This window comes from Notechis scutatus, chromosome 4, assembly GCF_049901735.1.
Source record: "Notechis scutatus isolate UNSWTSFEM ecotype Mainland chromosome 4, rNotScu1.2, whole genome shotgun sequence".
In the NCBI taxonomy this organism is placed as follows: domain Eukaryota; kingdom Metazoa; phylum Chordata; class Lepidosauria; order Squamata; family Elapidae; genus Notechis; species Notechis scutatus.
Window position 1 is genome coordinate 108,987,063 of NC_142012.1, and position 25,240 is coordinate 109,012,302.

The 25,240-nt window shown below is 37.8% G+C and overlaps 1 protein-coding gene across 5 annotated transcripts in view; it reads right to left on the reverse strand.

Moving 5' to 3' along the window:
• LHPP (phospholysine phosphohistidine inorganic pyrophosphate phosphatase) overlaps nt 1-25,240 on the reverse strand; it is a 129,528-nt gene that overhangs the window by 82,510 nt on the left and 21,778 nt on the right. For 2 of the 5 annotated variants that reach the window (XM_026669088.2, XM_087964348.1), the window contains exons 4-6: nt 25,101-25,164; nt 24,197-24,289; nt 11,572-11,663 (exon numbers count right to left, since the gene is read on the reverse strand). In XM_026669088.2, the coding sequence (XP_026524873.1) occupies nt 11,572-11,663; nt 24,197-24,289; nt 25,101-25,164 (249 nt within the window). Of the gene's footprint in view, nt 1-8,977; nt 9,045-10,895; nt 11,440-11,571; nt 11,664-24,196; nt 24,290-25,100; nt 25,165-25,240 lie in introns of those variants that run through there. The other 3 variants (XM_087964350.1, XM_087964351.1, XM_087964352.1) reach the window with 3 other exon arrangements.

Consider the following 25,240-nt stretch of genomic DNA (forward strand, 5'->3'; position numbering starts at 1 on the left):
TAAACTCCCTTTCCCTTCTGTTGTAAAAGCAAGATTCATGTGGCATCTGCAGCCCATAACTGAACTGACAGTAATTCACTAAGCTCCAGTATTTAGCTCTGGCTGACTTCAGGCTGCTTTAAAATATTTTAGAATATTCAATCTGGTACCTATGGTAGCAGGAATAATCGAACCTACTCTTTCATGGCAGCAGTTTTAAACATATTCTGAAGGAATCCTTGAAATTGTGAGGCTTATCAGAGGTTCATCAATAAAAATTGAATTAGTGCCAAATATGCATGAAGTTTGAAGCATACACTACATAACAAAGCTCCACAATGCTGCTTCATCTTTGTGTCCAACTATTTCTCTATAGCAAAAATTACTTTGCATATACCAGGAAAATGCACCGCTGGGCATACTGGTTATGTGGGGAAAAAGCATGGTCTGGAAGTTGGTTCACCACTCTTGGTGATGGTCAGTGCTGTACTTTAAATTGACATAAATTGCCCCCTCCATTTCCATCTCCACATCAAACCATTTCTAACATTTTTTAAAAAAACTATTTTTATTGTACTTTTTTCTTTTTACGAATCTCAATCATCTTTAACAGTACTGAGGCATCTTTGTTACATACACACATTTCCACACATTTCTAATTATTCATATACATTTCTATATCTTCTTCTAATCTCTACAATTCTTATTCCCATTGTCCATTCATTCATATCAATTTTCCCAAATCGTATAATACTCCGAGTCTTCCTTGCCTTTTAACTCTAGGGTGAGTTTTTCCATTTCTGCACAATCAAAGATCTTTTGGATTACTAGACCTTCTGATGGTATAGTATCCTTTTTCCAATGTTGTGCGAGTGCGATTCTCGCTGCTGTGGTTATATGCAAGATCATGGATTTTATCTTTCAATTATATTTCCCCTTAATTGATGATCCATCCCAATACACTAGATGTAGATAAAATGGCTAGATATAATGAAATTTTAGATAATCAAGGAACATTAAAAACCAATCATGAATTAAAAGATCAGGGAATAATTATAGATTGGTGGTCATATCTTCAGCTATAATCATGATATAAAAAAGATGCAGAGGAATATGGATTTGATACCAAACTAAAACAACTAGATAAAATTTTGGTAAGCGCAGAAGATAAATTAGTATCAAATATATATAACTATTTACTAAAATTCGACATGGAAGAGGAAATAGTAAAAGGACCCATGATAGCATGAGCCAAAAATTTCAGACACATTGAGCTTGAAGATTGGGAAAAAAATTGGAATAAAAACTATTCAATAACAAAGTCCACTGTATACAAGGAAAATCAATATAAGTTGTTTTATCATTGGCATTTAGCCCCAACAAGGTTGGCAAAAATGTACCGAAATCTGACTTCCGGTTTGTCGGCTTCGCGAGCGGCAGGGATTTGCGAAGCTGCGCGATCCCTGCCGCGCTAGCCGTTTTGGGGCTCCGACCCAGCCGGTGCGGAGCTAGGCTGCCCTGCAGGGGCAGCTGAAGTAGGGGGATCCGGAGAAGGGTTTGGGGGTGCTGCAGACTCCCTCCCTGGCCGGCAGAACTCCCTTTTCCCAGGACGGTGCAGCGGCGGTCCGTAATGGCCGCCACAAAGAAGCTGGCAGCCGGGTAAGAATGCGCAGGAGGAAGTGGAGAAAGTGATTGAGAGGAGAAAGTTTTTCTTGGCTCCTAGGACTCTAAGACATATTTAATAAAATTCCTGAAAAGTATGATTCTCTGAATAATACCTGCCAGAAGAGGAAAAAAGCGGCTGCTTGAAGGTGCTGAAAGGATAGCTTTCCCTCTTTTCCTACGGAATAAATAACTGGATATTAAGAAACCTATTTTTTTAGGTGGAAATTGGTTTTAAGCGATGAGTGGGAAGAGAGAGGATTAAGAAGAAAATATTTGTATGCTAAGATTTGTTGGAGCAGATGCCTTAAGGATTTGAAGACTAGAATATATTGTAATAAGATTTTAAACAGATTTGGACTTTCTTTCTCTTTGATTGATATTACCCCAGAAGGAGAAAGTGAGAACTCTGCCTTGGTTTGGACTGATTGATAACTTTGGGACTGTTTTATCTTTTTTATTTTCTTTTGAATATTCTGGTTGTTGTAAGAAGAAAGAAGAAGAAAAGAAGAGAAAAGATTTATAATGGCTCTTTCTGTTGAGGAACTAAGAAAAGAATATGAACAAGCAAAAAAAAATGGTAAAGATGGTGTGGAAGAAGCTTTCCTTTTCTTAGAAATGGCGCTACTAATTATCAACAAAAATTACAACAGATGAAGACAGCAGAGGAACAAGAAAGAAAGGAAGGAGCCATCTTTAATGAATCTCAGAATTTGATCCAGAAAAAAGGAAGAGAGAAACAAAAGAAGAGAAGAGAAAAGAAGAAAACTAAAGGATTAAGGACTTAAGATCCAAAAAACATTTAAGAAAGGGAAAAATAAAGTGCAAAACCAATATGATGATTGTAAACAAAGGGGAAAAGAAATACGACAGAGAAGGGAAGCCGGTAAGGCAGAGGCTAGAAGAAGGGGGGTAGAAAGGTTTGTTGGGAAAAGAAAGAAAGGGAAAAGGTGGAGAAAAGCTACAATGTTTTGAAATTAAATGGAAAAAGGAATTTTTATGGATAATGGATAAAGTATAATTTTTAAAAAAAAAAAAAGATTTTGCAAGGTACATAAGATGAGATGGTAGTATTGTAATGGTTTAAGAGTTGATAAGAGATTAAAATGTTAAAATGTTTAAAAATGATTGGCTTTAAAACTTAATAATAGGAGAGGTTTAGAATATTGTTTTAATTAAAGAGTTTAATAAAATTATGGTATTGATGTTATTATAAAATTTTTATTATAGTATTTCTTTTTAATATTTGGATTTATTGTCTAATTATGCACTTAATTGTGTTGGATGTATTAGTTAGATAGAATGTACCAAGCAAAATCTGATTGGGTATTAGATATTATTTTAAAGGATTAATTTGATTAACTTAGGGGGAGATAGAAAGGCATCATACTCTGATTAATGATTTCAGGAGAAACTGATTTTCTTTTTTTTCATAAGGGATGAGACAAAGGGATGATAAAAATGGACAAAAGATACAAGTATAATGATTTAAACTAAGATGATTAATTAAGGTAGAATTAAGAAGTGTGAAATATGTGGAGAAGTTAATATAGAAGGTTTAGAATGGTAAATAAAATAAGTAATGATATGTAAGATGAGCATGAATATAATTGAAGTCCATGAAGAGAGAGATACCTGGGCCCAAGTTACTTTCCAAAAGATTTTTTTTATGTTTTGTGTGTTGTGTGTATATGTCTTTTTTGGGGGAGAATTGGTAAAAACTTGTAGAAATATAGAATGAGAATAATGGTAACTAAGTCAGAAAGAATCAGATGAAATAATAATAATGATATTGAATAAGAGTAAAGAGAAGTAAAGAGAAATTGAATAAGAGGTTTTGGTATATTATATGGAAATGGTTTAAAACAGAATCATAATTTATCTGACTTGTTAAATTTACAATGGAAAAAGGTTTAAACATGTAATGAATAATGATAATTTGTGTGTTTTAAAAATTAATAAAACTTGTTTTAAAAAAAAAATGTACCGAAATCTGAACCCAAGTTGTTGGAAATGCAAACAGGGACAAGATACCTTCTTTCACTCACGGTGGCTATGCCCTGAAGTTAAAAAGTATTGGATTAAAATACAAAAATGGTTGTATGAAATTACAAAATATCAAATAGAATTGAAGCCAGAATTGTTCCTTTTAGGGATAATTAAGGGGAAACATTTCTAACATTTTGTACTGTGTATTCTGCCTTTACTATTATTTTTTTATAAATAATTCATGGCAACAGACAAACCTAATACTCCTCCCTCCTATTTTTCCCCACAACAACAATCCTGTGAGGTAAGCTGAGCTGAGAGAGAGTGAGTGACTAGCCCGAAGACACCCAGATGGCTTTCATGCCTAAGGCAGGACTCACAGTCTCCTGTTTCTAGGCTTAAACCAACAGACTAGCTCTCTCAGCTTTCTCCCAACTGTATATTTGATCCAGAAAAGATCCAAAACATCTTGCTTACTATTATCTGCTTGCCCCACAATGAGCAGGTTAATGTTGTACAGATTCATTTAGGGTGGACACTGTATAGAGCAGTGGTAGTTAACCTTTTCGGCACCAAGTGCATGTGCCAGAAACCGGAAAAGCAGCTTCCCGATGTGTGCGTGTGGGAGCACTTTCCGGTGTGTGCACGCATGCCAGCCACCTGGTCTTGCTGTTTTTAAAGTGCATGCACGTGCAAAAAGCAGCTGGCTGGCCCGTGCATGTGCTCTGGGGAGCTGCTCTTCTGGTTTCAGCACATAACTTCCCCAACAATGGCCCGGTGCCCCTTTGCCTTTCTGAGATTTTTACCTTAAACTTTAATAACTTTATTGTCATTTTGAATGTACACCAATGGCATACATTAAAATGAATTTCATTATATATACCTCCCAAAGGGTCACCATCTCCAACATACACTACATAACCATGACAGAATAAATAAATACGAAATTATGCACATACCGGAATATATTATATAGAACAGAGAAACAACATGGTCTAGTTTGCATGTATACATGTACATGGTGAGAAAAACTAATCTTGTAAGTTTACCAGATGATAGCATATATTTTCAAGGTCATGTTGTCCTGTAAATATATCTTTAATATTCAGTCCTTCAGTAAGTATTAAAGGGAGTCCTTTAATCCTTAGTTCAAGCAAATATCTATTAGTCTATAAAGTGGAATACAACTGTTGCCTCCTTCCAAAAGCTCTTACATTAGTTGAGATGAGATGCTGTTTCACGCTGGTGATTCCTCTGCTATTTGCTCAAGAGGAACTCTGAGCTCCAGGGAAGATTTCCACCAGGGTATGAGTGCATGAAGAAATACATGAGGAAAATGGTATTTCTGGCTGGCTGCAGCTACTTTTCCCGACTTCATTCCCTCATTCCTGTCTCAAAGATCCTATGTAGATCACTGTTTCTTTATTGGTAATAAGAAGACAGCAGTCTTGAACAGAGTAGCTGGAATTAATCCCCTCCACCCCTATTGGCAGCTGAGGGCCAATCTGTTGTGAAAGAAGGAAAATGAGAACGGCTCCTGAAAGTTTCAGAGATCAGAAAAGGTGACAGCAGTCATATGTAGTCTCCATGGGCAACGACTGGTATCTCCTGAAAACCAAAGAATGAGTCCCAGACTCATCCATTCATACTTTCAAAATTGGCCATTTTGCATTAGTTCCAAAGGACTCTGATCAAACTCTCACACTAACTCTAAGTGTGAGAATTGTTCTCTGAATGCTGTACTCAAACAAACCACAATCACTTCTTAAGTCCTATCTATCTACCATCTCCAAAACATGTGTGGGCATTAGCAGCAATAATTACAGCTACCTATTATGTTATATTGAAATAAAGAAAATATGTTCATATGGTAATTAGCCAAATGTATTTTATATGGAAACTTATCAATATATTTACATTGGTCCAAGGAAGATAATAGGGTTTGTTATTTCTTTTACTGACAAAGGAGCATATATTCTTAATTTAGCAATAGCACTTAGACTTATATATTGCTTCACAGTGCTTTATAGCCCTCTCTAAGCAGTTTACAGAGTCAGCGTATTGCCCCCAACAATCTGGGTCCTCATTTTACTGACCTCGGAAAGATGGAAGGCTAAGCAGCCTGGTGAGATTAGAACTGCTAAATTGCAGGCAACTGGCAGTCAGCAGAAGTAGCCTGCAGTACCACATTCTAACCACTGCACCACCATGGCTCCTAATTTAGCAGCGCCTCTTGCCTAACATCTGCCATTTCAAAGAAATCAAAGCCAATTCCTCTTCCTATCATGATAATTGGGAACAAAGTACAAAAAGGACTGCCTGGAGAAAGGTTCACAAGATTATGTTCCAGCCAAGTATAATATCAGGGTAGCCCTCCGAAAATTATTACTCTATGAGATACCAACTTCTAATCTTTCAAATGAGTTGGACTATAGCTATTACTTGTCTGTTATGAATAAAGGGAATAGTAGATTGATTATAGCAATAATTACAGGATTGTAATTGCTAGCTTTTAAAATACATAAGGCTACAGATAGAAATATGATAATTTTATCCTAGTCCATTAGTGAATTTCATGGCAAAGCGAACGTGTTTTATCCTGTTCTATAATATTGGAATGGAATTAATTGTACACCACTTTATGCTAATTGAATTTTTCTAAGGAAGGATTTGTTCTGAAGATCAGATCCTTATGTCGTGTATTCTGGCAAGGTTTAAATCAGGTTTTACATTGTAATTTTACCTTCATCATTTCACAAGAGAAGTTCTTTTAAGTATTCCTGGAATAAGAGGGTAGACACATGTTATATACCATACAGATTACTGTATATCACTGCTTTTCTTTGGAATGGAAAGTTTCCTTTTCTGTAATGTTGCTCCGTTTCACAAAGCAGTGCTTATTAAGTATACCACCTATATTATGTGCTGCTTAATCCTAAAATTTGGCAGATAACAGAAGCCGACAAAAGTGTACCAATTTAATATAATACCAGCCTTTCAGAAGAGACATTGCTTGACAATAAAACTCATGGTCTTTATGCCGAAACTCCAAAATTCAATTTAATTTCTCCATCTAATGTGTAATAGTTAGGTGGCAAACCTATGCAAATTATAAGCAATCAATTTCTGGTCAAGCAGAAAATGACCTCTATCTGAGGCCCTGGAGGATTATAGCCACTCAGTAAAGACAATGCTGTACTGTAGAGATCAATGTTATTATTTGACATAAAGTCCTATATTTATGTCGTTGCAAGCAGCTACTGTAGCATAATAAAACATGTGAGTAATTATAGGGAAATAGAAGCCAACAAACTGAAATGTACTTCTGATAAAAATGGAAGGCTCTGTTGACTTGTCTTGTGACAAGATCACTCATTAAGATGAGCTTGAAATAAAATAATAACATACAAAAACAACTCACTCAGGACCTAACCTTTAACAAAGAGGTGTACAATCCTCAGATCTATTGTTCTTGTTCCTGGAAACTCTGTAAAATTGCATCATTGATACGTCGTAGCAAATTACCGATTCTTAGTTGAACAATTTGAATTTACTAAGTGCATGCATGCGTTTGTGCAAATACTGAAACAGGTAGGTTCTGAGTTTCTAGTACCTTAACATATTGTTTAGCAATGATTCAAGTCTTTTAAAATGGAAAGTTCTGCCCTATACTATTGGGTGATAACCCTATGATCCATCCTACAGATCTTGAAGGTGAATAAAATCTTTCTAAATCATGCATCCTCTGTGTGCAAAAAAAGTTGTCTACTACATCCGCTTTTAATAATTGGGGAAGGAAGGGACTTACATAGTGTGATTTATATATTAGCTGTTGTTTTAAATCAGAGGTCTCCAAACTTGGCAACTTTAAGACTTGTGGACTTCAACTCCCAGAATTCTTCAGCCAGTCCACAAGTCTTAAAGTTGCCAAGTTTGGGAACCCCTGTTTTAAATCTTTATTCCCAGCCTGGAATCACTTTTATGAGATTGATGGCCAGATAAATTATTTAAATAAATAGTTGCTTAGTTTGAAAGGGAACAAACATTCACTTCCTTTCAATATGCATGGGAAAACAAAATGAAGGAATGTAATTGAAGAACTTTTGAGAACCCAAAAAGATTAGGAGAAATTGATTCTTTTCTTTCTGGATCATTTCAAAATCTTCAGTGTAATAGAATAATAAATGTATTCTAATGAAGCTACTCTAGCTCAAACCGATTCCTCTTCCTTATCTCAAGAACCATTTTAGGAAACCCTATTAAGTTTTATTCCTTTTATTTCCTAGAAATTTATGCTTTGTGGAACGTGTAAGGTCCAAATCTGTGATTATGAATCCCATGCAAGCAGTTTCTACTTTAAAAAAAAGACAAGTTCCTTACTCCCTAGCAGTTTTTTCTTGCATTCTTATGCTTAAAAATACTGCCAACCACAGGAACATTACACGATTATTACCTGACATAACTGGTTAAGCACTGTTTAAGAAAAGCATAATTGTGGAAGCTTTTCCAAATTCCCCTCCAGATGATGTAATCGGCAGGCAAATGTTAAGATTGGTTACATCTACAATTTTTTTTAATGTCAGAGCTAGATAGACTTTTTAAACATCCTCCTATTTTTAGATTTAATCCTAGCCGCTGCAGCCTATGGTAGTGTTTTTCAATGTTGGCAACTTTAAGATGCATGAAGTTGGCTGAGGTGGCTAGGGAATTCTGGGAGTTGAAGTCCAATACATCTTAAAGTTGCCAAGGCTGAAAAACACTGGCCTATGGTTTAGCAGAAGTTAATGTTATTCAACCACAATATGTCTTTCACAGTGGTGAACAAAGATTCACTTTATAACAGGTTACAGCACTCAAAGCAGCTGCCTCACTTAGTTTCGCGGTATGATCCCACTGTCTACAAACTGCATTTTCCGGATAAACAAGGACTTGCATTTAAAATATCATGCACAAATGTTTAAATGGAAGCATTATGTTCAGTTGCCATTCTTCAGGGTCATAGAAAAGAAAAGGTTAAAGAGAAGAATGTAGTAATTTGTGTTTAACCAATCTCTCCAACAAACAAAAACAAAACCTCAATGAGAGGTTTGCCAGAATGAGCAACTAAAGCTGCTAAAGCTGCTTTAAAAAAAGTGTTTTTGCTATTATGCTTGTTATGACTATAAGAAAATAAACTAGGACAACTTGATCTGGCTGAAAAAAATCCAGCCAACCACCAGATGACAGCAAAGGCTTAGCCATAGAGTATTTTTATACATTTTGGCTGTCATTTTGTGTTTATGTGGGGCGGGGAGAAAGACCAGAATTTAAGGAAGATGGTTGGCTACATTCTAAGCCCAGTAATAGGTCTTCAACTGGCCATGTTTTCCTATAAAGATTCACTCCTGGACCAAGCTCTCTTCAGTTCAGATTTCCTATATGAAATCAAAAATAAAATATGAAATAAAAATCCACCATCACAGGACTTTTCAGACTTTATACTAGATATTTAAGCTCCCCAGGAACTTAAGTCACTTGTGTAAGTAACTAAAGCAAAAATTTCAGTCTCAACATGACATAGAGAAACTGTTTCACCGTGGACAAGAAATGAACACACACACACATACACACATACACACACACACATGGAGGGAGGGAGGGAGGGAATGACAATATCGGAATATATGGAATATCTGATAAATTGTGGAAGTCAATAGAGTATCATAAAAATGATGGTTCTTCCAAATGCTATGAGCACAATGGCTGCAAAGCAAGAAATCCAGCAAGGCAAGGGAATAAGTCAATGAGTCCAGGAAGCAAAGAAACAAGGCAATTAATCCAAGGAACAAGAAATAAAGCAAGAAGTCCAGGAAACTCCAAACGTTGGCAACAGCACACAAAACTCCATGAATTCAGCATTTGTTCCTGACAAACGCGCCTCCCCACAGCATCTCCTTAAATCTCAGTCCCCAGGTGTGCCTTAAGAAGAGGGGCATGGCACTCTAGTCCCAAGTCATCAGGTCAGCCTGCGCTGTTCCCGCCTCCTCTCCACTCTCCGTGCTTGTGGATCAGGAGGGGCGGTCCTTGCTCATCACCTGAGCAACATCTCTCTTCATTTCCACTGCTTGCCTCTCTTGGTCATCCTGCCCTGTTTCTCCCTGCTAGCAACTCTTCCTCGGCTCTGGCTCCTGCCCCTGTTTCTCCCTGCTAGCAACTCTTCCTCGGCTCTGGCTCCAGCTCGTCTTCTTCCACAGATTCTGGCTCCAATGGGGACATGATATTATCCATAAATAACTATAATCTCCCAAACCATGGGATATTTTTCTGGGCAATCTGTGTCAGTTGGGAGCTGGAGGCAACAATGGGTACAGGAGGTCAGCCAGACAGTCCCTTGTTTGTGAGGTGCTACAAGACTCGGGCTTTCCTCTCCCATTTTTTAACATCCACCTGAAGCTTCTTGATGAGGTAGTTTGGGGTTCAGTATCAGCAATATGCTGGTGTTACCTAATTGTACAGTGCTACCTTAAGCCACATAGGTGATGTTCTCCGCATCTTGACTGGAGACTATGCAGCTCTGGGTGGGATAGAAGACCCTGAACCCCAAACAAGACCAAAATTATGTTCATTCATTGCAGGACCTTGACATTTGTAATTGTGTCCCTTGATGGAGTGGCACTGACCTTGAAGGAGCAGATATGTGATTTGGAAGTTATCCTGGACTCACAGCTATTGATGGATAGGAAGGTGGAGATTGTGTTCCAGAAAGTTTTAGCCCACCAGGGAAATTAGTCTGTTAAGAAATATATCTGATAGCAGGTTTGTTGTACAATTCCTAACCCCTTCTTCTTCTTTTTTTAAATACAGATCTTGTCACATTGGGAATATTTGCCTGGTTACTATAGATTTATTTCATCCAATCCCTTAGGTTCCTGCGTGTTGTTCCTGAATTTACAGCTCCTATGCAGTTATATTCACTTTGTTTTTCTCTATAAATCACAGTGGAAATTTCTTGATCCTTCAAATACTGAATTCTAAAACCTATTGGCTCCAGCCAATCTGGCCATTTTTAAGCGTTGTAATCCAAAAGTGTAATCTAGGCTCCCTGTCCTTGATATATACACTTCTTTTTCTTCATCACTTCATTTCTAGGTTTCTACTAAATAACTGTTTCATGCCTCAATTCTTTCAAAACACTTTAGGTATTGTGACCTATATGCATTACAAACCATTTTACATGCCTAGCTAGAAGGGTTCTGCAGTGTTAAAAAGCTTTCAAAAGACCACTGAAAGGTGCCAAAAGTTTATTTGATCTGAAATAAGTTCAGAAACATTGAAGCATCTAATAATAAGTAAAGGATCTGAAAAAGATAAATTATGCTGACAAGTTTCTTCAGAGGTAACAGTGATTGGCAAATCTGCTAAAACAGCCAGGAGAGATCAGTCAGAGCTGCAGTAACTGTACAAATGGCACCATCTAAGGGAAGTAGAATGTAATACACATGTCTTTGTTTTAAAGGCAGCACTTTCTGCAAACAGTCATTCACTAAAACACAGAGACCAGCTTAGATTTCAAATAATGTAAATCATCCACAGCACTTCATATTTTTCACGCTGTGTAAAGGTTCCTTTTTATTTTAAGTGCAAACTGCCTAAAGAATGAAATTGGTCTTTGATGCACTTTCTCTATAAATGAATAAATGTATGCTCTAAAAATTACCAGGATTAATAAAGTAGTGCATCATTATTAAAGATGAGCTTCATGGTGAACACATGGGCCATGTACAAGCTGAGTCCTAGGACAAAATTCAAGCTGCCATGTATTCCACAACTCTGCTAGATAAAAAAAATAAAATTTATTTTTCATTACAAATCATAGTTACACTATAGAGCCATAAAGAAAAAGAGTAAGGGAAACAAATTGCTAACTATGGGAGATATAAAGCTTATTTAATATGCACTGACCTGTATTTTCCTGTCCGTACTTGTACAGCTCTCATTCCACATTGCTGGGCTCCTCCTACATCGTTTACAATATCGTCTCCAATCATGATGGCCTGTCACAGCAATGAAATACAAACAGACATGAAGTCAAATGCATTTGAGTCCCACCCTACTTCATCTTCCTTGACATAATAAACTGCTTGACTTGATATTTAATATAGCTATCATACAAATTAAACAAGTTGCTATTGTCCAAGTACTGATTTAAAGTTAATCCACATGATTATAATTCATTCTCTACCCACAAAGCTATAGCACTGATATTTCAAGCGGTCTGAATGCCATCAGAAAAACTCAGTAGTTGGTTTTTTGTTTTTTGACACATTGCAAAGGAGGAAGTTAATACTTCAAGACAATTCCTCCATTTCAAACTATAAAGGGTAAATCCCATAGCTTACTGTAATTCATTTCTTCCCTTTCCTCTATCCTCTCCTTTAATCTTCTGTGTTTCTATTCCTGTGCCACCAATTCTTATAGGTTCCTGTAGGTGGGATGGCTCAGTGGTTAAAGATGCTGAACTTGTCAGCTGGAAAGATGACAGCCCAGGTTCTAGCCCCAAGCATCACGCAATGGGGTGAGCTCCCATTTCTGCCCCAACTCCTGCCCATCTAGCAATTAAAAAGCATGCAAACATGAGTAGATTAATAGGTACCATTTTGGTGGGAAAATTAACAGCATTCCATATGCCTCCGGTATATAGCCATGCCGGCCATGCTAGCCATACTCCTCAAGATGATGAAGAAGAGGAAGCAAAAATACAACCAGCCATCTTTCAGGAAGAAGTTGTGTGTGCGATGATCCAACTACCAAACAAGGCCCCACACTGTTGCTGCAGAAATGTTGAGGGCTGTACCACCAGCACAGGTACACAACCATCACAGCCTTGTACCAGAAAATTTGGGAAACAAATAAATGACCACAGGATTGGAAACAATCAGTGTTCAATCCCTTTCCAAAAAAGGACAACATCAGGGATTGCTCCAATTTCTACACATGCTCATACAATAACATTTGGTACCAACCATCATAAGAGACTTGTCAGTTGTTCAAGCTGGCTTCAGAAAGGGACATGGCACTCGTGACCATACTGCAAATCTATGTTGGATCATGGACAAATCTCAAGAATATAAAAAGAATATCCATAGTGCTTTATTGACTACAAGGAAACTTTTGATTCTGTCAATCATGACAAGCTATGTAGAACTCTATAGATGCCAACACACCTAATCAAGTTGGTGTAGTTGCTGTACACAAATAAGGTAGACACTGTGTGAGCATCATATGGAGACACTGATTGGTTCAAGATACAGAAAGGAGTGTGGCAAGGTTGCATTCTTTCACCATTCTTATTCAACTATATGCTGGAGTGATCTCGAGGAAGTGGAACTTGAAGAATCAAAACTGGAGTAGAGATTGGAGGCAGAAACATCAACAATTTTTGATATGCTGATGACATAATTCTCCTCTCAGAAACCAAAGAAAGCCTCAAACATCTTGTCAAAAGAATTAAAGAAGTTAATGAGAAATTTGGCCTCTTCCTAAACACTGCAAGGAATGGAAATACCATAACAATTGACGGTGAAGAAATTGAATGCGTACGTCATTTTCCAAGTTCTGCAGTTCACTTGCAGACTGATCTAAACAGGGATTACAGTCCAAAATGTCAAATTGCACTGGGTTACAGAGAAAAAATGAGCATGAATTGAGTATGAAAAAGCAAGGACATCAGCCTGGCAACTAAATGCAGATTAGTCTACCCTATCATGTTTCACATAACTTATTTTATCATCATTATATTTACAAAAACAAGACATTGAAAGTAACTCAAGGTCTTTCATATAGATAACCATCCTAAATCAATAGATTTAAGCTACCTACATGTAGTCCTCAACTTATGATAATTAGGACCAGAATTTCTACTGGTAAGCAAGATAGTGGTTAAGTGATTTTGCCATCTTTTTTGCCACATTTGTTAAGCAAATCATTGCAGTTAAGTGAATCGTGCTGTTGTTAAGCAAAACCAGTTTCCTCCATTGACTTTGCTTGTTGGAAGCTAGCAGGGAAGGTTGCAAATAGCAATTACACAACTCTGGGACACTACAACTGATTGTCAGGCATCCAGATTTTGGACCACATAAACCAGGAATGTCAAACTCACAGCCCACGGGCCAAATCTGTCATGCACTGGCCAAACCCACCCCTGGTTTAGCGAAGGGGGGAAAAGTTGTGATACATCAGGTGATGACGTGTCATCGCGAGTTTGGCAGCCCTGAGATAAATTGTGGGATGCTGCAACAGTTGTAAGTACGAGGACTAGTTGTAAGTCCTTTTATTTAGTGCTGTTGTAAGTTTAAATGATTAGTTGTAAGTCGAGGACTGCCTGTATTAATTTGATTTCTTGGAGCAGATTTTAAAGTTACTTGAAAAATGACAGATCTCTAAAACATAAATAGTTTCAGTAAGTTCCCTTTTTTCATTGTCCACTGTGCTGGCTGCTTAAGGAAACCAACATCTAAGTAGATAAATCTGTTGAAGCTGCAGTATACAGACATTTCAAATTCAATTAATTCTGGAAGCCAAGTTAGATTTGTGTGGTCTGCTGAATTGACTTAGGAGGATCTGCTAATATTCCTTTATGGCTTTTCTATTAAGAGTTTATAGAAATAGTTTTCTTCTAATTTATAAAACCCCTGTGGAAGATTAATATGAGACAGGAAAGCAGATAAGGAGGCTTCTAGAGGAATCAAGTCTTTCATGCTGCGGTTAAGAAGGTGCAAGCATAAGAGTAAAACGTTTCATTTTGTTTATAGAGAAGTTTTCGTGTAAGAAGGCCATCCACACTGAAAGTGCGGCTGCACTTGAGCAGTAGAGCCTATCCAAGCCAGCTTGTGGTAGACGCATACAAAAATGTCCTCCAGCCTCCTGGGATTTCACAGATTTACTATCGGTGAAGGGCAATAATCACTAAAGGAGGAGCAATTATTCCCAAATCATTTAGGATTTAAAAAAATCATTGCCAAGAAGATAGAGGTCAAGAGGTGCACTGTCAGGGGAAATAAAAAAACTCTACCTGTCAAACCTAGGTTTAACTTCTTCTCTGGCAGCAAGATAGGAAGCAAAAAGAAGAGAAAGGGAGGAAGGAGAAACAGAAAAGATAAAACTGAAAAGGTCACCTACCTGCTGAAGGCAAAAATTCAACTTTGTCAACACATTTTATACAGAGACAACAGAGGTTTCTGACAAACTTATTAATTATGAAATTATGAAAAAGTGGAGTGTGTGCTAATCAATGATAGCGGTAAAGAAATAATTTATAACCTCTGTTATTGTGAGGAAAATTGTACCGAAAACTGAAGAACTAAAAGGTGAATTATAAAACAAATAACACAACTATATGCGTCTACATACTCAAAAGTAAGTCTCCCTGAGTTCACTGGGACATATATGTAAGATTGAACTCTAAAACACAGACATGCATTATCTTTAAGACTGTGGCCATTGTAAAATCACTAGATTCTTATTTTTCTTTTTTCTTTTTACACCAAAATAGTCTCATTTAGACAAAGGAAGAAGGTGAAAAAAGCAGTCCTCAGACTATTCATTTCTGAAATTACAAACCTTTTTCACCAATGGGTGAGACCAAAAGGATGCTGACTGATAAAATCAGTAGGTTTGGTCTAGTGATTAAGGCATCAGGCTAGAAAGTGAGAGATCATGAGTTAAAAGTCTTGCCTTAACCATGAAAGCCAGCTAGGTGACCTTGGGCCAGTCACACTTTCTCAGCCCAAACCACTTCACAGGGTTGTTGTTGTGGAGAAATAGAAGGAAGACAGTATGCTGGATCTGAGGGACCGTCTCTTGCCTGTCACATCTATCCGACCCACCAGAGTGGGGAGGCAAGAAATGTTGCGGGTCTCATCCCTAGAGCCTAGGGAGATACACCTGGTAGGATCCAGAAGAAGAGTCTTCTCTGTAGTGGCTCCCTTTCTCTGGAACATCATTCCCTCAGAGATTAGAATGGCCCTCACTCTACCACTTCCGGAAAGTACTGAAGACCTGGTTTTGCCAGTGTGCCTGGGGAACGCAGAGCAGGATGGAGCCCATTAAATGGCTTGTATGATGTGTTGTTGCCAGGGCAGGGGGTGGGGGGTTATTTTATTAGATATGATTCTCTATTTTATTAGTTTTATTGTTTTTATATGATGTTTTTATATTCTTGTAGGTGCCAATATAAATCTAATAAATAAATAAATAAATATGTTCACTGCCTTGAATTGGGAGGGAGGGAGGGAGGGAGGGAGGGAGGAAGGAAGGAAGGAAGGAAGGAAGGAAGGAAGGAAGGAAGGAAGGAAGGAAGGAAGGAAGGAATAAGCAGTTAAAAATTATGTGTTGTTCAAAACCTTGCTATTGCTTAGCAGCACACTTTCCTAGGCTCTTTTATGTACACATTATAGTTCCTCTGAATCAATGTTGACCCTTGGCAACTGCCTGGATAAATCCTTGCAATTTTCTTGGCAAGATTTTGAAAGAGGTTTGCCAATGCCTTCTTCCCAGGGCTGAGAAAAAGGTTTTCATGCTCAAAGCAGAACTAGAACTCATGGATTACTGATTTCTAACCTGATGCCTTAAACACTACTCCAAATTTAGCAGCAATTGTAATATTTCAATCAAGAAAGTACGTCAGGAGGGAAATAAGAATGGGAAAAAAATATTCTACGGCATTTTCTTTAACATCTCAAATGCTAAACAGTTTAACAATGTAGAAGAGCTCCATTTTTGTGTATGCAAAATGGTTGCCCAGCTGGGGAAGGGGAGGGGTATAAGTTGATCATTTTTTATCCTTCAATTATTGTGATGCAATATTTATTTTCTGTGACAATTAAGTCTCAAGCTTTATCCAAGGTGACTGAAAATGACTTTCATCATCACAATTGTTCTGTGAGAAAGGATAAAGATAAGATATGGAAGAAAGAACATTAAGAGCTATATTGCTACACTGTGTTGTCAAGGTGAGTTTCCCATGCTCTAGCCCAAACTGTAACATGCAGAGATATGTTAAAATTTGGTCATATCAATGCTCAAGCAGCAGAGCTGTTTTATGTATTATACATGGAATATTGTTTTCTTCCCTCTATTTTGCTCTGAAACACTTTTCCTTATCTGCCTGTGTATGAATGAACCCTAACATCATCTGTCACAGATTAGGTCAATGGATCTAATGGTTATGACAGAATTTCAAGGAGGCTACAGCTTGAGACAACAAGAGAAAAAATGTGAGCTCACAACCACAACACATGCTTTATATACAATTCTTAAGCTCAGTCCAACACCTTGTTATGATCTAGTGCGAAAGTAGTTCTCTACAAAATCTCACAAAATTAGTCTGCAAAAGCAGAGAAACAATAAAAAGATGGATGGATCAATGGCGAAACACAAATTCCTTTTCTCTTGGGCTGCTTTCTATTATCATTTATGCAATTGTAGTTGTAGCAATTTCTCAGAAAAGTGCTTTTTTAAAAAAGTTTAAACTCAAGAGTTAAAAATCAGCTGCTTTGTTTTTAATGGGGAAAAAAACAAGAAGTAAAATATGGGATGATATCATTTCAAGAGGGAGAGGCAAAATTCCACAATTAGAGGGTACTTTTACATGGAGTCTAAGCACTTATCAAGAAACTGCCGTCCATCTTTATGATTTCGTGGTACTATCTGTCTTTGGCAGTTCAACCAATTTGTTTCTGGTTTTGGTGTATTGAAAAAAAAAGGCATCTATCCCACTGCAACTCAGAAACTGAGCAGAACCTGTGGGCAAACCTTGTCCATCATCTTAATTATCTGGTCTTGAGATCAGAAGAGAAGTATCAGTATCAGTCAGTATCGCTGCTTTGCATCATACCTCAAAATCACCACTTCTTTTTTGTTCATCCTTATTTTTGGAAATCAATGAGCCAAGGTGAAGTAAATGAAAGAGATGGATAAAAGTGGGACAATGCATGACTGGCATTCTTTCTTACTTCTCAATGGGTTTGCTGAAAAGAAGGAGCGTCCTTGGCTTGTATTGTCTTCAGTAATCTGAGGCTGGGAGTGGTAAATTGCTTTTGAGGAATTAGAGAGTAGAACTATTGGTGGTATGGAAGATCTTCAGAACCAAATTTGGATTCCCTTCCTCGCTAGTTAACCCAGATGCTAGAAGTACTCTACTCCTGCTCAGCTAGGACTCCTAGAATCTCACAAATGCACAAATGAATTCCCTGTTGTTTAGAACAGGGGTCCCCAACCACCGGTCCGTGGACCGGTACCGGTCCGTGGAACAAGTCCTACCGGGCCGCTGGTTTGCTGGGCGCCGCCATCTTTTTTTGATGAAAAAGTGCTTCCGGTGAGCTTTTCCGGGTAGAAAGCTCGCCGGAAGCATTTTTTCATCAAAAAAAGATGGCGGCGCCAAGCTAATGCCGGTACCGGGCCGCGCCATAAAAAAGGTTGGGGATACCGGGCCGCGGCATAAGAAAGGTTGGGGATCACTGGTTTAGAAGATTCAGGATGTGTTGTGTCAAACAGATTGCTCAGACAATGCGAGTTACATTCTTGATTTCAATTTAGCACAGTGACATTAGGACAAGGTGAATTACCTTCATTACTACTGTACCTGTATTCTTACATTTTCTTATCTATTTTTGGCACTATCAGAAATTTGCAACTATCAATAGATGCAAGCATACACTTGTGTAAACTTTTATAACTCTCATTAGGATCGGGCAATTTACAACCAACAGACTCTATTTATTATGATATTGTACTAAGCTATTGGAACCTTAACGTTATTTTGGTATTATTGTAATTCAGTAAAAATCACTGTTAACAACAACTTTAAAAATAATAGTATTAGGCTATTTCTGTAATCTTTTAATGGTGGATTATTCTTTGTCATATTACTGAATCATAAGAAGAGCCTGGTTACCTTTAAGAGTTTTAAATTTCCTATTAAAGTAATTCCAGAAATCTTTCCCCCCTAAAGTTATTCAGAAAAGGTTAAAATGAAAATTGGTCTTTAGGGAGTCCCTTCCATTCCAAGAGTCGATTGAAAACATCTCAACTGAAGCAAGCAAAGGCAGGATCACTTTACAAAGCAGTTATCAAGGGGAACGATTGCTGATAACTTTATTGATTAAAGTAATTCCAAAAATTTCAAACTTTACCCACTATACAGGCAAGACAATTGAAGATGATGTAGGGGCAAAATGAAGACAGATGAAGACTATTACAAGTTTAACAAAGCACAGATGGAGATTTACAGTGATTTAATGATGCAGTTAATGTCATATTTAAGTGCAACATATAAATGGATCTGAACATTTTATGATGAAAGTCATCACTCTAGTCTTCATTTTATTACCCTAGGCAGGGACAGACATGCACATAAAGTGTATTTTCCAAGTGTCACTCAGATACACTTTTCCAGAAACTGCCGTCCACCTTTATGATATCGTGGTACTATCTGTCTTTGGCAGTTCAACCAATTTGTTTCTGGCTTTGGTGTATTGAAAAAAAAAAAAAGCCATCCATCCCACTACAACTCAGAAACTCAGCAGAAACTGTGGGCAGGCCATGTTCCCCTGGCCATTTTCCCCAGGCCATGTTTGGATCCAGCACTACCTGGATCCAAATGAGCAAAATGGTATTTGTGCTTTCACATGCTGAATTGTATTGTTCATAATAAGTAGGTTGGAATGGTGTAACTAAATCGGGGGGGGGGGGGTGTGATGGTGGTAAAGATATACTTTTTGATTTTAAGATGCTATATAGATTGGAGAGAAAGAGAGCTACAAAGTCCAGATCCCCAAAGTTACTAGGAACTATAAATAAATGGTACCCAAGCACTCAAAAAGTGAGCATTTAAAAATTTGATATGAAACATCAAATATATTAATTTTGATCTAAACTTGTAAAAAACCCTTTAACAGATAATGACCATAGTGATATAAAGTAGATATTATCAACCTTCTGCGCTCCATTTATTTTGGACTATAACTGGAAAAGCTGTATTGACTTAAAATATATATATAACATTTTAGATGAACACATAAAAAGTTTTTAAAACCCCATTGTCATCCAAAATCCAGAGAAGTCAATATGTACGTTTAACTGTCAAAACAGTGTATCATAGGGCTTTTTTTGGTATTTCAAATACAAAAAAATATCTTTAACAGGCCAATTTACAGAAGTGTCCAAAATCTGGTACCCATGACCCAAGGGAATGACATTTGGGGATGTTTTGGCTGCTTCAGTGCTACTTGCTGTGGCTGCATTGCTGGGCTGCTGCTGTGATCATATTATCTTCATTATGTTATTATCAATATTATCTGACAGTTTCCAAGCCAGTCTTGCAATCCCTTACTCACTCAGTAGAGCCACTTACCTGCCTTCTGGAAGTGACACTATCCAGCCTACTTCACCTACCTATGCTGCTCCCAGCCACACAGCTTCCCCAACCCATCTCCCAATGCCTTTCCCAAATCACAAAGTACTTCTTGCATATCCCTGATCTGTGCTGCCCCCTATGAGCCATCTCTGACCTTCATGTACACCCCAAGCACTCTTCCCAAGTCATACCACGTCCCTGCATAGCATCCCTGCTCAACATGGTATATCTCACACACCCCTGCAATCTCCATGCATTCTTATTGACCTGTGCCAAAACTGAGCCCTCTACTTGACCCACGTGGCATCTGTTACACACACCCATGATTCCCCACACCCTTGAACAAGCAGCAGTTATCTGTAATTTCTGATAAATTCTAAGACATACATAGATACAAAAACATTTTAAGATAGAGAACCTAAAGAATTACACCATCCCAATCTCCCCAGTTCAACAAATTTCAATTGGAAAATAAAAAATAAAATAAAACCCACATCTGGCTTCAGGCAGTGCAGGCACACACAGCTGGCTTGAAGTTTGAACATGTACATTTTATTTAACTTGTAAGTCATTCCATCAAGTTAGCATCAGTTAAAACACCCTGAAACAAACCTTGCTTCTGAATCCTGGAAGCCAAGTACAGAAAAGACAGTCCGTTCTTGTGAAGGCAAGAATCCAATGGAAGCAATAATGGTATGTTAGATCTTCCTTTCTATATCTTTACCATGTCTACATTCTGGCTTTCTTGCATAGTTTCTCAATTATATGCTTTTTGAAGCAATCAATGTACAGAATTCTTTCAAAATCTTCCCACTTTTTTTTTTTTTAACAAATACATTTTACTGATTTTTTTAAAAAAAAGATTTTGTCTTGTCAGGTTTTCAGAGTTGGGATTAATGGATTAGTACAAGTGGAAACTGTGTTCAGACTTAGCCAACTCATTGCCAGAAAGATAGCAACAAATTGGAAAATGTCTAGAGAAGCACAACAAAAACTGTTAAGAATGTTGAAGGATTGAACTGAGAAGAAAGATTATAAAAAGCAAAACAAATAGCTTAGCTGAGAGATAGCTAGAAAGAAAGAACAAGAGAGTGGTCTTCAAATAGCTGACTTGTTGAAAATATCATAGAACAAGTGCCATTTTCAAGAAGAATGTCATCTGACAAAATTTACAGATATCTAGATTGTTTAAAGAGTCCAATTAAACCTACTGTCAGAAAAAGATGCTAAGTTGTATCAGTACCTAAAAAGAACCCCTGGGGGTATTTTTAGGAAAAAGTTATATGACATGCTCTGGTAGCTGCCTGCGTGACGTGAACTGAATTTATAATTTGAAACACACCTTAAGATTTCTTGCAATCTGGTGAAGTCAAGACAATGAGCTTCTCAACCCCATTGGCAAATTGTGTTGCCACATATTATGCCACATACAGACAATCTGTGACACAAAAAACTTTTCTTGACTTACAATGTTGGCTTTAATTAGGTTCAGGCAAAAAACAACAACCCCACAATCCCCATAAAACTCTATGGATTGAAAAGCCAGATATGGAAGAAACAGGATACAAATATTACCAACGTTATGGCACTATGGAAGACTTTGAAGGGTACCATGGATGGCCAGGAAAGCCAGCAACTGGCTTCTAGAAGAAGTCAACCCAGGAATCTCCCTGAGATCATTAATAAGACTTCAACTACACTGCTCAAAAAAATAAAGGGAACACTTAAACAACACAATGTAACTCCAAGTCAATCACACTTCTGTGAAATCAAACTGTCCACTTAGGTAGCAACACTGATTGACAATCAATTTCACATGCTGTTGTGCAAATGGAATAGACAACAGGTGGAAAGCATAAGCAGTTAGCAAGACATCCCCAATACAGGAGTGGTTCTGCAGGTGGTGACCACAGACCACTTCTTAGTTCCTATGCTTTCTGGCTGATGGTTTGGTCGCTTTTGAATGCTGGCAGTGCTTTCACTCTAGTGGTAGCATGAGACGGAGTCTACAACCCACACAAGTGGCTCAGGTAGTGCAGCTCATCCAGGATGGCACATCAATGCAAGCTGTAGCAAGAAGGTTTGCTGTGTCTGTCAGCGTAGTGTCCAGAGCATGGAGGTGCTACCAGGAGACAGGCCAGTACATCAGGAGACGTGGAGGAGGCAGTAGGAGGGCAACAACCAGCATCAGGACCGCTACCTCTGCCTTTGTGCAAGGAGGGACAGGAGGAGCACTGCCAGAGCCCTGCAAAATGACCTCCAGTGGGCCACAAATGTGCATGTGGCTGCTCATATGGTCAGAAACAGACTCCATGAGGGTGGTATGAGGGCCCGACGTCCACAGGTGGGGATTGTGCTTACAGCCCAACACCATGCAGGACGTTTGGCATTTGCCAGAGAACACCAAGATTGGCAAATTCGAAAGCAGGTTCACACTGAGCACGTGACAGACGTGACAGGGTCTGGAGACGCTGTGGAGAACGTTCTGCTGCCTGCAACATCTCCAGCATGACCGGTTTGGCAGTGGGTCAGCAATGGTGTGGGATGGCATTTCTTTAGGGGGCCACACAGCCCTCCATGTGCTTGCCAGAGATAGCCTGACTGCCATTAGGTACTGAGATGAGATCCTCAGATCCCTTGTGAGACCATATGCTGGTGCGGTTGGCCCTGGGTTCCTCCTAATGCAAGACAATGCTAGACCTCATATGGCTGGAGTGTGTCAGCAGTTCCTGCAAGACGAAGGCATTGATGCTATGGACTGGCCCGCCCGTTCCCCAGACCTGAATCCAATTGAGCACATCTGGGACATCATGTCTCACTCCATCCACCAATGTTGCACCACAGACTGTCCAGGAGTTGGGGGATGCTTTAGTCCAGGTGTGGGAGGAGATCCCTCAGGAGACCATCCGCCACTTCATCAGGAGCATGCCCAGGCGTTGTAGGGAGGTCATACAGGCAGGTGGAGGCCACACACACTACTGAGCCTCATTTTGACTTGTTTTAAGGACATTACATCAAAGTTGGATCAGCCTGTAGTGTTTTTTTCCACTTTAATTTTGAGTGTAACTCCAAATCCAGACCTCCATGGGTTGCTAAATTTGATTTCCATTGATAATTTTTGTGTTATTTTGTTGTCAGCACATTCAACTATGTAATGAACAATGTATTTAGTAAGAATATTTCATTCATTCAAATCTAGGATGTCTTATTTTTGTGTTCCCTTTATTTTTTTGAGCAGTGTATTATATTGTAATAGATGGGCATCTATTGCATTATGCCAAATCCAAAATGTTGAAGGAGAAAGAGAAAGAGAATGATCAATGGAAAGATGGATGAATTTGACTACAGTAGCAATGAAATCTGAGATACTTAAAAGGCTTAGTGGAGAGAAGCCATGCATGTGGTCACAAAGAGTCAGCACTAATCTGATATTTGAAGTAAATACTTGAAGATTAATTTAGCTTCAGGGTTCATGATTAAATTTGGAGGCTGCCCAATTCCAGACAACTCTGAACAACTTACATTATGAAATAAAGGACAATAAAAACAGAAAGAAAAATAATAAATCTCCTTAGATTATTACTTATTTAAAGATATCTCTTTGGTTTTTTTTACAATATAAAATAGACAATTAAAAACAAAAAGAAAAATAATAAATCTCCTAAGATTATTGCTTATTTTAAGATGTCTCTTTAATTTATTACTTAATAATAATTTAAATGAATGTACACGCTACTAAATAACTATATTCAGTAGTTTTGGCAGGAACACTCTTCAAAATGTTCATCAAGTAAATTATTCCTGCTTGTTGGCAAATAATGTATAACTTTTCATTATAACTACTGTATCACTGAGCATTAATTTTACCTCTGGCCATCGGTTGGAACAAAGAATTCAGCTCCACATAACATTCCAGTGCCAATTGGAAATCTTTAGAAACCTTTCTACATGTTATTATCAGCTTATATGAACAATTTAACATAAGAGAAATGAACTGAAGCAGGTTTTATTTTCAAAGAGAAAGAACAGCTGTTTCCTGCAAATTCAAAGTCCAATACATTTTTGTGCAACTGAATTGCTTTCATATTTCTTCCCCAATGAATTATTTTATCCTCCCATTTCCATCCTGAGAAAGCTGGTAAAATCAACTCTGACAATGTTCGGAAATCTTACCTGGTGAGGTTCAATGCCCATTTCTGTCAAAGCTGATCGGAAAAACATTTTGGCTGGTTTTCCCACCACCTCAGCTTGAATATCACAGGCATACTAGGCAATAGGACAAAAATAACACTGTTAACTTTCAAAACAAAAGTGTCTGATTTATACACATTGCTTCCTTCCTAGTTATCGACATTCGAATGATGGTAACATGCTAAACCGTAGCTTAAGGTAAGAATACTTTTTTGTAGAAATATCAAGAATAATCTTCAGGGCTTATGTCCAGTTTTTAAAGGTGTACTTTTGAAGATATAAGATGGGTTCCACAGAAGTGCATAGAGAATTTATTAGAGGGGGGAAGGTTCATGCTGTTTTTAATATAGCCTAGTATGTTCAACAACCTTGGTCTAAACAGAAGACCAGGAGAACAACTTTTGGAACAAGTAGAGCCATTTTAATATTTCAAATTAAGCATCAAAGTTCCAGTCCCAATTGGGGTCATAAGCTCCAGATGCCCTGTTCATGTTGTATGTACACAACCAAACCCACTTGGAAAAAAGTTGAATAGTCTGCTATGCAGAATTTCACTGTAAACATCAGCCCTCTGAACTGTGGTTGGCTACACACATCCCACAAAGGAAGATGATTACGACCATGAGATAGTCTGCCAAAGACTCATCTTGGCAAAAAAAATAATAATAATTTGCCATGTTTTGAATTAGTTGAAAAATATTGGTTTTTAAAAAAAAGATCTTATCTCTTTTTTCTGACTTGGTCCTGTGTCATATGGTAATTTGGTAATATATTTTGCAATAGGCAAATGTTTAATGGTATATAAATGTTTTAGTAAAATAAACTAATATATGAGTGACCCTTTTGCTGGAATAAAGAACATACTAATACTAAAACAATAAAATACCTCCAGTGCTTTCATATATGCTCCAACATCAAGTTTTAGTCCATCTGTTTCTTTATAATAGCGTCTGAAATTGAAAATATGCAGCTTTAGAATGCAGTATTTCAAACCTTTTGATCTTTTGATCCATATAGCATTCTGCT